Genomic DNA, 13,005 nt, shown 5'->3' with positions numbered 1-13,005 from the left:
CATACATACACACACACCATGGCAGAGCAGTGTGCTGCTGATGATGACACCGTCATGTCGCATTGCGTGTCTCTCCGGCCCCTGATTTCAAGCCTCTGTGAGCTTCTGTAACTGAGTCAGCTCCACTGAGCCGTATGCACTCCTCCTGTCCATCCCAGCCCTACCCTCCCTCCCACTGCTCCGCTCCAGCCCTGTCTTACCCACCAGCCACTGCAGCCCCAGCCCCCCTCTCTGCGTCCTTTAAAAAAAAAAGTGAAGTATCCAGGGGCCCTCTCCAAAAAGCCTTAATGAGGGTCTGGAGAGAGGCAGAGAGCACTCGAGACCCCAAAGTAGGCCTTTTTGCGACTGTGGGAAAGCTTTCTTAGCATTGCAGAGAGCGAAGAAAGAAATTGTACTGGACGAAAATATCTGAGAACCCGTACCTCGGACAGAGCCTGTCTCTGTTTTAAGGAGAAGTAATGGGATCGGTTAATAGCAGAATAATCCTATTGACCAGGACATCGATAGAGCGCTGAAGAAAATCATAAAGTAACGCTGTTCCACTACACAACAAGTTCTAATTCAGGATACTCCATTGATCCCATTAAAGCCTAGAGGCTTTATAATAGAGACACATAGACGCCATTGTCTTCCTGGAGCATTGTATTTGCTCAGCTAGCATTCCCTGCTTTCATTAAGAATCATTAGTTCAGTAGTGGTTCAATCAGGAAATAAATAACTCACGCTAATTCACGCTGTGCAGATTCAAGGCGGGGGGGGGAAATAAGGAAACGTTAAAAGCAAAAATAAAAGAGATACGGAGTGGGAGAGAGGGAGAGGGAGAGGGAGAGGAAGAGGGAGAGTGTCAGTAGAACATGGCTGTTAGTGGTGGGGAGAAGGATAGAGAGGTATCAGGAACAGCGGCGGTCCCCAACGGTTGCAGCCGGAAAGAGTGAGAGAAGGACGGAGTGGGGAGGAAAAAGAGAGAGAGAGAGAGAGGGGGGGAGAAGGACGACGGGGATAGAGGGGGAGAGAGGAAGAGGAAGCAGAGGGGCGAGAGAGAGAGAGCGGGCTGAGGGGAGAGAGTGTGAGAGAGAGGGAGAGAAGGAGAGAGATTGAAAGAGAGAGAGCGGGGAGAAAGAGGGATTAACGGCTGGGCCAGTGATCAGACTCCGCAGGCCCTGTGGACAACATGCGATAGCATCAACCTCATGAGCTGCTGGTAAAGACCCAGCTCCATCACTGCCTCCCTGGCTGGGGACAGAGAGAGAGGCCCTATACAGCACTACATTACACTGCACAACAGATTACATGTCCCCCCCCCCATGTGACAGACAGACATGCCTGAGAGGCTAATGTCAGCTCCAACAGATTTAGGAATTCATCATATTTTGCCATTAGGTCATTTTCTAATGTTCCAATATTAGATTTGCAGGTTAGTGGATTTTAACTAGGCAGACAAAGACCTTGAAAGAGCTGTTATGCGTAATTGAGATACTGCCTCTCGTGTAGTCGACATACTGGAGAAGTTCTGTCAGGTCTGTGTGATAACTGTAATCGGGACAAATTGCACAGGGCCCCCAGTAAATCGGATCAATTGCGAATCGTATGGCTAAATGCCCTCTAGGACCGGACAGTGTTAAAAACGACCATGTTGAAATATGGATGTAGCTGAACACGTTGGCCACTAACTCTTGAGTGGTTTCTGGTTCCTCGTTATCACGACAGCCAGCTCCTTGGAAAATCTCTCTCTGGCCGGGGAGGGAGGGGAACGGGAGAGATAAGTGAGTGTTCTTCCTGGGCAGAGGCCATTTTCCCCTGTTGATGGTTCAATATTACAGGGTTTAACCAGGGCGTTGCTCCCTTAGTCCCAGCCAGACCCATCCCGGACCCATGCTCTTTCCTCTCTCTGTCTTTCCTCCTCTCTCATTCCCTTTTTCTACTCTCCTACTCTCTCTCTCTCTCTCTCTCTCGCTCATTCCCTCCCCCTCTCTCCCTCCTTCCCTCCACTGTGGCAAAAACCCAGCAGTAGTTCTAAGCCAGATGAGCCTCAGAGCCACAGTGGCCTTGACAAGTGGGATGGAGTTACTCTCCTCACTAGAAGTGCCAATTTGGTCAGCAATGACAAGGGTGATTCCGCCCCGTATATAATTTAATTGTGGAATAACAATCATTTTCCATGCCATTTTGTTGCCTTTTCCCCCCTCGTTCTTAATAAAGTGTTCCCCCTGCTGATTGCTTCCAAAATAAATATGAAAAACATCATTTAAAATTCCACAAGTATTTTATTTTAGGGGATTTTTTTTTCTTCACTTTTTTTCATGCAACCCTAGTTTTTTTGCGAGCTTTGCTGTTGCCTTGATGGGAATTTTCCACTGGTCGAATCAGAAATCTGAATCACAGATATGTTGAACCACGCTGTGTTGTAGTCATATCCGTCTTCCTCCTCTCTCCTTTATGGGTTTGAATCAGCCTGTTACAGTGAGAGTTAATACATGGCAGGTATCAACATGGCGTCACAGCAGTGGCCGCTGCCTGGTGCTCCCACCGCTTTCCTTAAAACATGCATGAACTGTAAAAACCAGCAGGTCAGTCTCTTGTCCACTCCCCTCTGAGGATCTGCTGCGATCGGCATTCTCTCTAGTCCCGCTAAAACCCCTTATTACCAGTAATAGTACAGTAAGACGCTGTAAAACAAGCCTCCTGCTCCGCCCTTTACCGTCGTCTCGACGGCAGGATTCAGCACTTTCTGTTTCGAGCTACCGAGCCGATCCGGAACCATTAAAGTCCCACATTTAGAAATAGCAGGTGCACATTTACACTTCTCAGGGAGGTGGTGCAGAGGGGATGGGTGGAGGTGGAGGGGGTTATCCAGTGACGGAGGGGTGGGATGGCTAGATTACAAGATTAAGTCTGCTAAGTAGTACTATTCACAGTTACTGTTGCTGGATAGAGAGAAAGGGAATTACTGCCGCTTCCCTCTTTCCTTCCGTCCGCATGCTGCTGCTGATAATATCATCGTTGTGCTAAAGCTTATTACACGCTGTTGTGGACACGCCAGCACCAGCAGCATCCTATGGCCCACAGCACAAGCAGACAGGCAGGCAAGGGATGAGGTATGGATGTACAGTATGCTGTGAACAACAGGCGTCATCCAGTACTCTGACAAGCATCTTTGTGTTGTTCAAACAAACCTGTTGCACCTGGGTGTATTCAATAGGAACCAAATGGGCAGGGACCTACCTGAATTTGTCCAGTAGAAACACTTGTTTGCTAATGAATACACCCCTTCTGGGTGAGTGAGAAGGGTACCACTGCTTCTGCTACTTAGCTACAGTGCATTTGGAAAGTATTCAGACCCTTCACTATTTCCACATTTTGTTACGTTTACAGGTTTATTCTAAAATTGATTACGTTTTAGAATATAATTTTCAAAGCAAAAACTGTTTTTTAGATTTTTTTTGCAAATGTATCAATAAAAAAATAGTGAAATATTACATTTACATAACTATTCAAACCCTTTACTCAATCCTTTTTTGAAGCACGTTAGACAGCGATTGCAGCCTCGAGTCTTCTTGGGTATGACGCTACAAGCTTGGCACACCTGTATTTGGGAGTTTCTCCCATTCTTCTCTGCAGATCCTCTCAAGCTTTGACAGGTTGGATGCAGAGGACATTCAGAGACTTCTCCCGAAGCCACTCCTGCGTTGTCTTGGCTGTGTGCTTAGGGTTATTGTCCTGTTGAAAGGTGAACCTTCACCCCACTCTGAGGTCCTGAACGCTCTGGAGCAGGTTTTCATCAAGGATCTCTCTGTACTTAGCTCCATTCATCTTTCCCTTGATCCTGACTAGTCTCCCAGTCCCTGCCACTGAAGAACATCCCCACAGCATGATGCTGCTACCACCATGCTTCACCGTAGGGATGGTGCCAGGTTACCTTCACATATGACGCTTGGCAGAGCAGAGAATCTTGTCTTTAGGTGCTTTTTGGCAAACTCCAAGCGGGCTGTCATGTGCCTTTTACTGAGGAGTGGCTTCTGTCTTGCCACTTTACCTTAAAGGCCTGATTAGTGGAGTGCTGCAGAGATGGTTGTCCTTCTGGAAGGTTCTCCCATCTCCACAGAGAAACTCTGGAGCTCTGTCAGAGTGACCAGATTCTTGGTCACCTCCCTGACCAAGGCCCTTCTCCCCCGATTACTCAGTTTGGCTGGGCGGCCAGCTCTAGGAAGAGTCTTGGTGGTTCCAAACGGACCTTTGGTACCTTTCCCCAGATCTGTGCCTCGACAAAATCCTGTCTCGGAGCTCTACAGACAATTCCTTTGACCCCATGGCTAGGTTTTTGCTCTGGCATGCACTGTCAACTGCAGGACCTTATATAGACAGGTGTGTACTTTTCCAAATCATGTCCAATCCATTTAATTTACGACAGGTGGACTCCAATCAAGTTGTAGAAACATCTCAAGGATGATCAATGGACACAGGTTGCACCTGAGCTCAATTTCAACTCTCATGCAAAGGGTGTGAATACTTTTATTTGTAAAAAATTGTTTTCTTTTATTTGTAAAAAACTGTTTTCGCTTTGTCATTATTGGGTGTTGTGTGCAGATTGATGAGGAAAACAATTCATTTAATCCATTTTACAATAAGGCCGTAACGTCAACAAACTGCGGAAAAGGGAATGGGTCTGAATACTTTCCGAATGCTCTGTATATCACCTCTGGATACACTGTCCTGCCCTGACCATAGAGCCCTTGTTTCTCTATGGTGTAGTAGGTCAGGGCGTGACTAGGGGGTATTCTAGGTTATAATTTCTATGTTGTGTTCTAGTTTATATTTTCTATGTTGGTGTTTTGTATGATTCCCAATTAGAGGCAGCTGGTAATCGTTGTCTCTACTTGGGGATCATATTTAAGTAGCTATTTTCTGTTTTTTTCACAAGTAGCTATAGTCTGTTTAGACTGTAGGCGGCTCGTTGTCCATTACTTGCGTTTTCTTTTTGTTCATTTCTTTAGATCAGTGTGTTACTTTCTTACTCCTATGACTTTTTCTCTACTTGTGAAACCCAATGACTGTCTTGTGTGGTTTGTGGCTATTGTTTCTAAATGTACTGTCGGTCTCTCTCGCCTTCTCTTGCAGCACCCTCAACAACAACAACATCACCCTCATCCCTCTGTCCAGCTTCAACCACATGCCCAAGCTGCGGACTCTGTGAGTATATGACGAGGATACCATTGGGTGTGTCCCAAATGCTACCTCATTCCCTATACAGTGCACAACGTAGTGCACTGTGTAGGGAATAGGGTGCCATTTGGGATGCAGCCATTGTGAAATACCAGCAAGAGGCTGAGTGGAAACAGGATCCATCTCAGAAGATTATTATTCCACAACGAGTGGTTATCTCTCCGTTGTTTCATGCTCATAATCGTTCGAGCCCCGTTACCTCAACAAGGCACGGCTTCTTTAAGTTCACGAGTTCTGACTCCCTAATAAAAAACCCTGGGTCAAAGACATTGTTGTGTTCAAACCCTGGATCAACCCTGGGGCAACTCTGATGAGTGATTGGGCGGGTTGGGGGGAGGGGCGTCTCCGGTCGCCAGGGCGATGGCATGCCAGCTCACTGGGGTTGGTTACCTAGAAACCCCTGGGGGGTCTGAGGGTGCAGACTTTGTATCTGTCTCTGTCCCCTGAGATCTGTGTTGTGCATGACTTTGTTACTGTACCCATTTCACTCACATTATCTCCCCAACCACAATCAATACAAATGATTGCATAGTGCTCTACCTTGCCGGGATGTTTCTCTTCTGCGGCTGACCTTGAGGTTATTAAGCAGTGGGCTCTGGGATACTTTGGTTATTATTACCATGCGGTGTGAGTGTTCCACTGCTGCACGATCCAAGGGGAGCATAAATAGTAAAGGGGTGTCTGCAGCAGACGGGCAGACAGACAGACATACAGACAGCCTTTGACGCTCGGGAGCCATCTCAGACCCGCAATGTTTGTGACCCTGTGACCCTGCGGTGTCCTCCCCTCCAGACCCCAGCCTCCAGACTCCAGACTCCCCAGTAATCATCTCTTTTCCTGCCTGCTGCCTGGGCTCCTCGGGGGCCTGAGGTCTGGAGCTTAGAGCTGTCCGCTCTGCTACAAGCCCCATGGCTCAGCAGTCTCCCCATCCCTATCCCCTCGCCTCCTCCTCGCCTCCTCAGAATTGAATTTGCTGACGCTGGGATGGCCGGCCTTCTGCTCCCTGGCCAGTATTGAATTATCTGAGCCGAGGCTCCCCCTGCTTCCCCCTACCCCACCCGCCCCTACGTCCCTGGCTCCCAGTTCCTTTGTACTGCATTTTCTGGCTCTAATATCCCTGAGATCTCTGTATTGAATTTGCTGCTTGTAAAAACAACTTATTAAATCAAATGTTTAGAGATGTCTGTAATCCATTTAGGAGGGATGGGGGGGGGGGGGGGGGGGGGGGGGGGGGGGAAAGGTGGGTGGCTTCATTTTTCTGATGAAATAGCTTAGCTAACCTCCCCTCTGCCCTCTCTCTCTCTCTCGCTCTGTTTCTCTCTCTTTCTCTCTCTTTCTGTTTCTCTCCCCCACTCTCTTTTTACCAGCTTTGTCCAGCAGCCATTCAATTAGATCAAATGATATCACCCCATGGTGAGTTACCGTTCAATAACGGGACAAATAGAGAGTGAGGGCTCCTACTGCGAAAGGGGTAGTTATTCTAGTCATTTTCACAGTGTGTGTCTGTGTGGATCACTGGGTGAGCTGAGGTGCCCTTTTGTGCAGGTTCTGAAGATGAACACCTAGCTCACCTTACTCACACACACACACACACACACACACCGACACACAGCCGACCGACCGAGAGCGGTGGTGTATGAGCCCTATGCTCCGTCTCAGTGTGTAGCTCATCTCTCCATCCCTCCATCTCTCTAATCCCACTCGTGTGTAATTAATCCGGAACAACGGGTGGCTATAAACTGGGATATATAATGGGAAGAGCTCCATTAAAACTACAGCCCCACGCTGTTATCCTCAATGAGCAATTCCTGGCCCCTAACCGGATCGCACCCGTATTTCATTTGCCAGACTTTTTGAAAAGGATAAAGTCACTTTTTGATTTGCTGACATGACGCTACCTCCTACCGCCAAGCCGCCCCCCCCCCCCCCCCCCCTCGCTCCCTCTGTTTCCTCTCCTTTCAGCTCCTCTCCAGTCGGTCACGTAATGACTGTTGAGAGATAGTGATTTAGCCCCGGTGTGTCCTGTCCTCTTCTGGAGAGCTGCCATATTGTTGAGGGAGACCTTGACGAAATGAAGGTGTTGGCTGAGAGAAAGGGCCCATTCTTGCATCTGCAGATGGATTCACATTAGTCGCTTTTATGCGCCGGCTCTTGGATATGACAACCACAGCATCTCTGTCAAGGACGGAGGAGTCACAGAGTCATAAACACAGCAGGGCTGCCATGAGTAAATGAGAACTCCAAATGTTTTTGATCTGCTGGGCAGCCTCAGACCTAAGAAAAATGTCAATTTCATTGTCACGCTAAACACATTTGGGAGCATATATTGCGGTGAGTGGATTCTTCTACTCAGCCTTAGATGTGGTCATTTTTCTAACACGTTATGTTATGCCACTGGCCCTCTACTGTGGCTCTTCTCTCCTCCCACCCTCTGCAGCCAACAACCTGCACTGACCACTGCTGTTCCCTCTCTCTCCGCTCCACCCTCTGCAGCCAACAACCTGCACTGACCACTGCTGTTCCCTCTCTCTCCGCTCCTCCCTTTGCAGGCGTCTGCACTCTAACAATCTGCACTGCGACTGCCACCTGTCCTGGCTGTCCGACTGGCTGCGGCAGAGGCATGGCCTGGCCCCCTTCACCCAGTGCATGGCCCCCGCCAGCATGAGGGGCCTCAACATCCCTGATGTTCAGAAGAAAGACTTCACCTGCACAGGTATGCACTAAACTAAATCACCATGACAACACACTGTACTAAAAACAGCACAAGAACTACTCGTGTTATCTCCAAAGGAACAGGGTCTTTTATAGTGCGGAGTGAAAAGCCAATGAATCAGTGGAATCGGTTGGTGGTCCTGTTTTAATTGACTCCAGGATGTAATTGGTAAAAGGGTTCACGGTTGGGCCTAATGAACAGCTCCCACCCCCTCCCTGCAACCATTAATCTGCTGATGAATCTCCAGCAGGCAGCCACAGCAGAAATACAGTCCTCCGCCTTAGAGGCAGCCCCGTAATTAACCTGCAAATAAAGACAATAACACAGCAGAGATGGAGAGAGAGAGAGAAGGAGGGAGAGAGAGACAAAGGGAGAGGGAGAGAGAGAGGAGATAGGGAGGGAGAGAAAGATGGATAGAGGCATACCCTGTGCTGGTGATTATCCCTGCTTCATTACAGCCAGCAATACACAGCCATTTTATGTCATTGACTTGTATCTCCTGCCCTTTATTTTTGATTTATGTTCCTTATTCTAGAGCTTTACTAAGCTGATTCAAAATGACACATGGGGTTTTAACTAAGCTTTTTATTCAATTTTGTATTAAAGTGTGCATAATCTGCTCTCCCTCACTCTATCGTCTCTCTCGCTCTCTCTCTCTCTCTCTCTCTCTCTCTCTCTCTCTCTCTCTCTCTCTCTCTCTCTCTCTCTCTCTCTCTCTCTCTCTCTCTCTCTCTCTCTCTCTCTCTCTCTCTCTCTCTCTCTCTCTCTCTCTCTCTCTCTCTCTCTTTCTCTCTCTCTTTCTCTTTCTCTTTCTCTCTTTCTCTCTTTCTCTCTTTCTCTCTTTCTCTCTTTCTCTCTTTCTCTCTTTCTCTCTTTCTCTCTCTCTCTTTCTCTCTTTCTCTCTTTCTGCCTGCCCCCCTCTCTCTCTTTCTTTCCATCTCTCTCTCTCTCTTTCTTTCCATCTCTCTCTCTCTCTTTCTTTCCATCTCTCTCTCTCTCTTTCTTTCCATCTCTCTCTCTCTCTTTCTTTCCATCTCTCTCTCTCTCTTTCTTTCCATCTCTCTCTCTCTCTTTCTTTCCATCTCTCTCTCTCTCTCTCTCTTTCCCTCTCTCTCTCTTTCTCTCTCCCCCAACCCCCCTCTAAATCACTCTCTCTCTCTTGCCCACCCCCCTCTATATCACTCTCTCTCTCTCTTGCCCACCCCCTCTCTCTTTCTCTCTCTCTCTCTTTCTCTTTCTCTCAGGCCCAGCTCAGGCAGAGCCTCGTACCTGTATTCCCCAGGCATCAGTATGTCCGATCTCCTGCACCTGTAACAACAACATTGTGGATTGTCGCCACAAGGGCCTGACTGAGATCCCTGCCAACCTGCCCGAGGGCATCGTAGAGATGTGAGTGTACTAGCTTTTTAACAAGTCACTACCACTTTTACTAATGTGTATCCCTCTCTGCCTCCCTTCGTTGAAGGAAGCCTACACTCGGAACATTGTGTGGTTAACATTGTACAAAACGTCCTGTGTGTTTATTTCCTACCTCTGCTCCAGTAATGGAACAAACTCAATTAGCAACATCAGTTAACAGGCTTATTACTGCTGCTTGTTCAGGTGCATGGTGGCTCTGTTCTGTACTGAGACTGAGGCACATTCATCCTCTCCTACCCTCTGGGCTGACTGGCTGGATTGCTGGCTGACTGGCTGGATTGCTGGCTGACTGGCTGGATGGTGGTTGGTCCACTAAAGCATGGGTTCTCAAACTTTTTGGGGCCGGGGAACCCTTTTGTGTTAGCAAATTCATCAGGGACCCCCTCATAATCAGAACACAACTTGAGTGGAATAGCAATAGCCTACAAGGAGTTTTACTATGACGTCTGCAGTACATGGCTGGACGAACCAAGTCTCGGGCCCAGGGGAGAAACATACATCAGAGAGGAAAATGTGCACTTTTCAAGCTCCTTTTCCCATGAGGCAGAGATATATTTTGTTGTTGCAGCTTTAAAGCTAATATCCTGTAATTCTACAAATTTTGCCATGCGGGAAGAGAAAAACTTTGCCGTTTTAAAGCTTAAATTACAGTGCATTCGTGTAAAATGATATATATAAAAAATGGGGGGGGGGGGGGTAGTATTGAGTTGAAGAAATTATAATTGGTGGAGTACTGTGGATACCGATATCCCTGTGAGCTGCCCAGGCCTATGTTGCCCAGGGTTAAGAACATGCATTGTAGAAGAATAATATCACAATGAATTGTATTACACACTTTTAACTTATTCCATGGATCCCATGGCCAACAGTCATGTAATCTGTTGTTGGTAATATTCATTTAAAAGAAAAAAGAGATCTGGTCGCGAACCCCTGCAGTACCTCCGCGGACCCACTTTGAGAACCGCTGCACTAAAGCCAACAGAGCAGCCCCACACAATTATCCCCCGAACAATGAGGGGCCAAATCAGACCTATTAGAACTGTTCAAGGACGCTGGGCTTCATCTCCAGCACAGCGGAGGCCCCTGCACTCAGTCAGACACATAGGTGTACCCCTTCACCTCTGTATCTTCTCTCTGCCTGTCTCAGCTCAGGGCTATGTGTCTGGAGCAGTGGGCAGCCCTGCAAAGCGGCTCAGACATTTCCCTGCACCCCACGTGGCCTGGTTAGGGGCTTCACTTACTGAGATAAAGTACAGCTTTTCTATGAACCGACCGCCCTTATTTGGGTCTGTGTGTGTGCGCGCGTGTGTGTCTGCGCTCGTGTGTGTCCACTGCGTCTTGCCATGCCACAGGCTGATTGGATTTCCGCTGTAGAGCGCGTCCATATATTCTCAGTCAGGTTATTTGATATACATATCGATTGCTCCGACTTTTGTTTGCAATGAAGAACAGGAACATTTTTCTGATATGTACAGCTTCTACGCATGCTGTTGTTATGCCAATAGTGTGTAACCTTTGCATAACAAATGGATACGTTAATGTAGGATACATTACTCCAGCTTTACCTGAGCCAGAAACAATATTCTGCTAATGAAAGGATGTATTGTCAGGGCTTTACTGGGGTCATTTCTCTGAAAATTGTTTTCACGTTCCTCTGCCAGGTTAGAATTACTGTTACACCCACCACACAGGAACAACAGCCAAAACAACCTCCACTCAATCTGTAGTTTAGGAATCAGAGAAAATAGATCCCTCAGAGCAGAGCTCTACAATGTATGTCTTTCTAGAAAATGTTCTTGTTCCTGTTGAAATATAGATATATACAATTACTCTGGGTTAGGGTTGCAAAGCTACCGGTAATATAGCAAAGTTGCCAGAATCTTTGGTAATGTTGGTAATTAACAGGTAATCTATGGAAATCTATGGTAACTTTGGTAATTTCTACTTGAATGACTTGTAAAAAATGTATTTGTATTTGTATGCAGTATAGTATAATACTATATATTAATACATTTTTACAAGTTATTCAAGTAGAAATTACCAACGTTACCATAGATTGCCACTATTAGTATACATATATATTGTCCATGAGTTTCTAGTGGATAGACTATATGGTTCAAGAGAAAATAGCCTAAATAATGAAAAAAGCATCTAATTAACAATTGTATTATTTTCAATTAACTCTGCAACCCTTCCAACTATGGTCTTTTTTCACAACTGCCACCATTTTACCCCGAAAACATTTACAACAAAGACATGTTGGATATAGTCAAATAAATAAACAAATAAATAAAATAAAATAACGTTTTTAAATGTAAGGATATTTCATGCTCAAACCCTCATATTAAACATCAATGGCATTCACTAAGTTGATGGTTTCTATTTAGGATAATTCTTTTCAGCTTTGTCATTCTTTTTTGCATTTTAAAATCATCATTCGATATATTTTGCATGTGATAAGGCCACACAGAGGGCCAGAGATAATTACAGACACCTCCCACAGGGCACAACAGACGTCAATTCAACATCTATTTCACAATGGTGCAACGTAATTTCATTGAAATGACATGGAAACAACGTTGATTCAACCAGTGTGTGCCCAGTGGGATAATCTGAAGTACCCAAAAAGGTACATAGATGTCATCTGATAAAATTCCATATATTCCTTGAAAGTTACCAAAATTCTGGTAGTTTACTGGTAAACTTGGAACGTTTCCAGTAATATACCCTCCTTTTGCAATCCTACTCTGGGAGATAGGGGTTTTGGGCTTGGACACTGCTCAGTGTGCTTATCCTCCTCCAGAGTCCTTTCCTCGCTAGGACCCACTTGGACACACACACACACACACACACACACACACACACACACACACACACACACACACTTACAAGTCTCCCGAGTTCCTTCCTCACTAGGACCCAGGCCAGCAAGACAGGATGGATGGTGATGTAGTAAGGCAGGGGGACAGAGGTTGGAATGGGACTGGGAGATGGGGTGGAGGGTGTGGAGGGGGAGAGGAGGGCTTGGCTGCTGCAGTACGTCCCATCACTCAGTGAGACGGATGACCCTGGCCCAGTAGCTCTGTGACTCTGGATCCCTGTCTGTCCATTGTACTGCCACCCAGCCCCTCCCCAGAGCCACACACACCACCACAGCAGCCCACCGCCACCCAGCCCCTCCCCAGAGCCACACACACCACCACAGCAGCCCACCGCCACCCAGCCCCTCCCCAGAGCCACACACACCACCACAGCAGCCTACCTCCATCCTCCATCTCTCGGACAACACAGCCCACTGGGCCAGGAGGAGGAGGAGGAGGAAGAGGCCATGGACATTAACACACATACACACACAGCCAGACACATACAGAGCCACACAAACACACACACACTTTCTGCCATAAAATTCCGTCTGTAGATGTAACTGTGAGCCCAGGATAGTTGAGAATGTATTTACCCCTAAAGTAACCTGCTGCTATTCTCTCTCTCTAACCCCCCCCCCCCCCCCCCCCCCCCCACGCCGCCCTCCCTCCAGTCGTCTGGAGCAGAACCTGATCAAGAACATTCCTGCTGGAGCCTTCTCTCCATACAAGAAACTCAAGAGGATGTGAGTCTGTCAAACCAGGGAGCATTTTGGGATAACGCTCTCCACC

General features: G+C 47.2%; 1 protein-coding gene across 3 annotated transcripts in view; it reads left to right on the top strand.

Annotated features, from left to right (window-relative positions):
- The window catches only part of slit3 (slit homolog 3 (Drosophila)), a 202,339-nt gene that overhangs the window by 139,158 nt on the left and 50,176 nt on the right, over nt 1-13,005 (top strand). For all 3 annotated transcript variants that reach the window (XM_055926547.1, XM_055926546.1, XM_055926548.1), the window contains 4 exons: nt 5,116-5,187; nt 7,770-7,933; nt 9,178-9,322; nt 12,888-12,959. In XM_055926547.1, the coding sequence (XP_055782522.1) occupies nt 5,116-5,187; nt 7,770-7,933; nt 9,178-9,322; nt 12,888-12,959 (453 nt within the window). The remainder of the gene's footprint in view (nt 1-5,115; nt 5,188-7,769; nt 7,934-9,177; nt 9,323-12,887; nt 12,960-13,005) is intronic.

The sequence above is a fragment of the Salvelinus fontinalis genome, chromosome 6, assembly GCF_029448725.1.
Source record: "Salvelinus fontinalis isolate EN_2023a chromosome 6, ASM2944872v1, whole genome shotgun sequence".
NCBI lineage: Eukaryota > Metazoa > Chordata > Actinopteri > Salmoniformes > Salmonidae > Salvelinus > Salvelinus fontinalis.
This window is presented reverse-complemented; position numbering and strand designations above follow the sequence as displayed.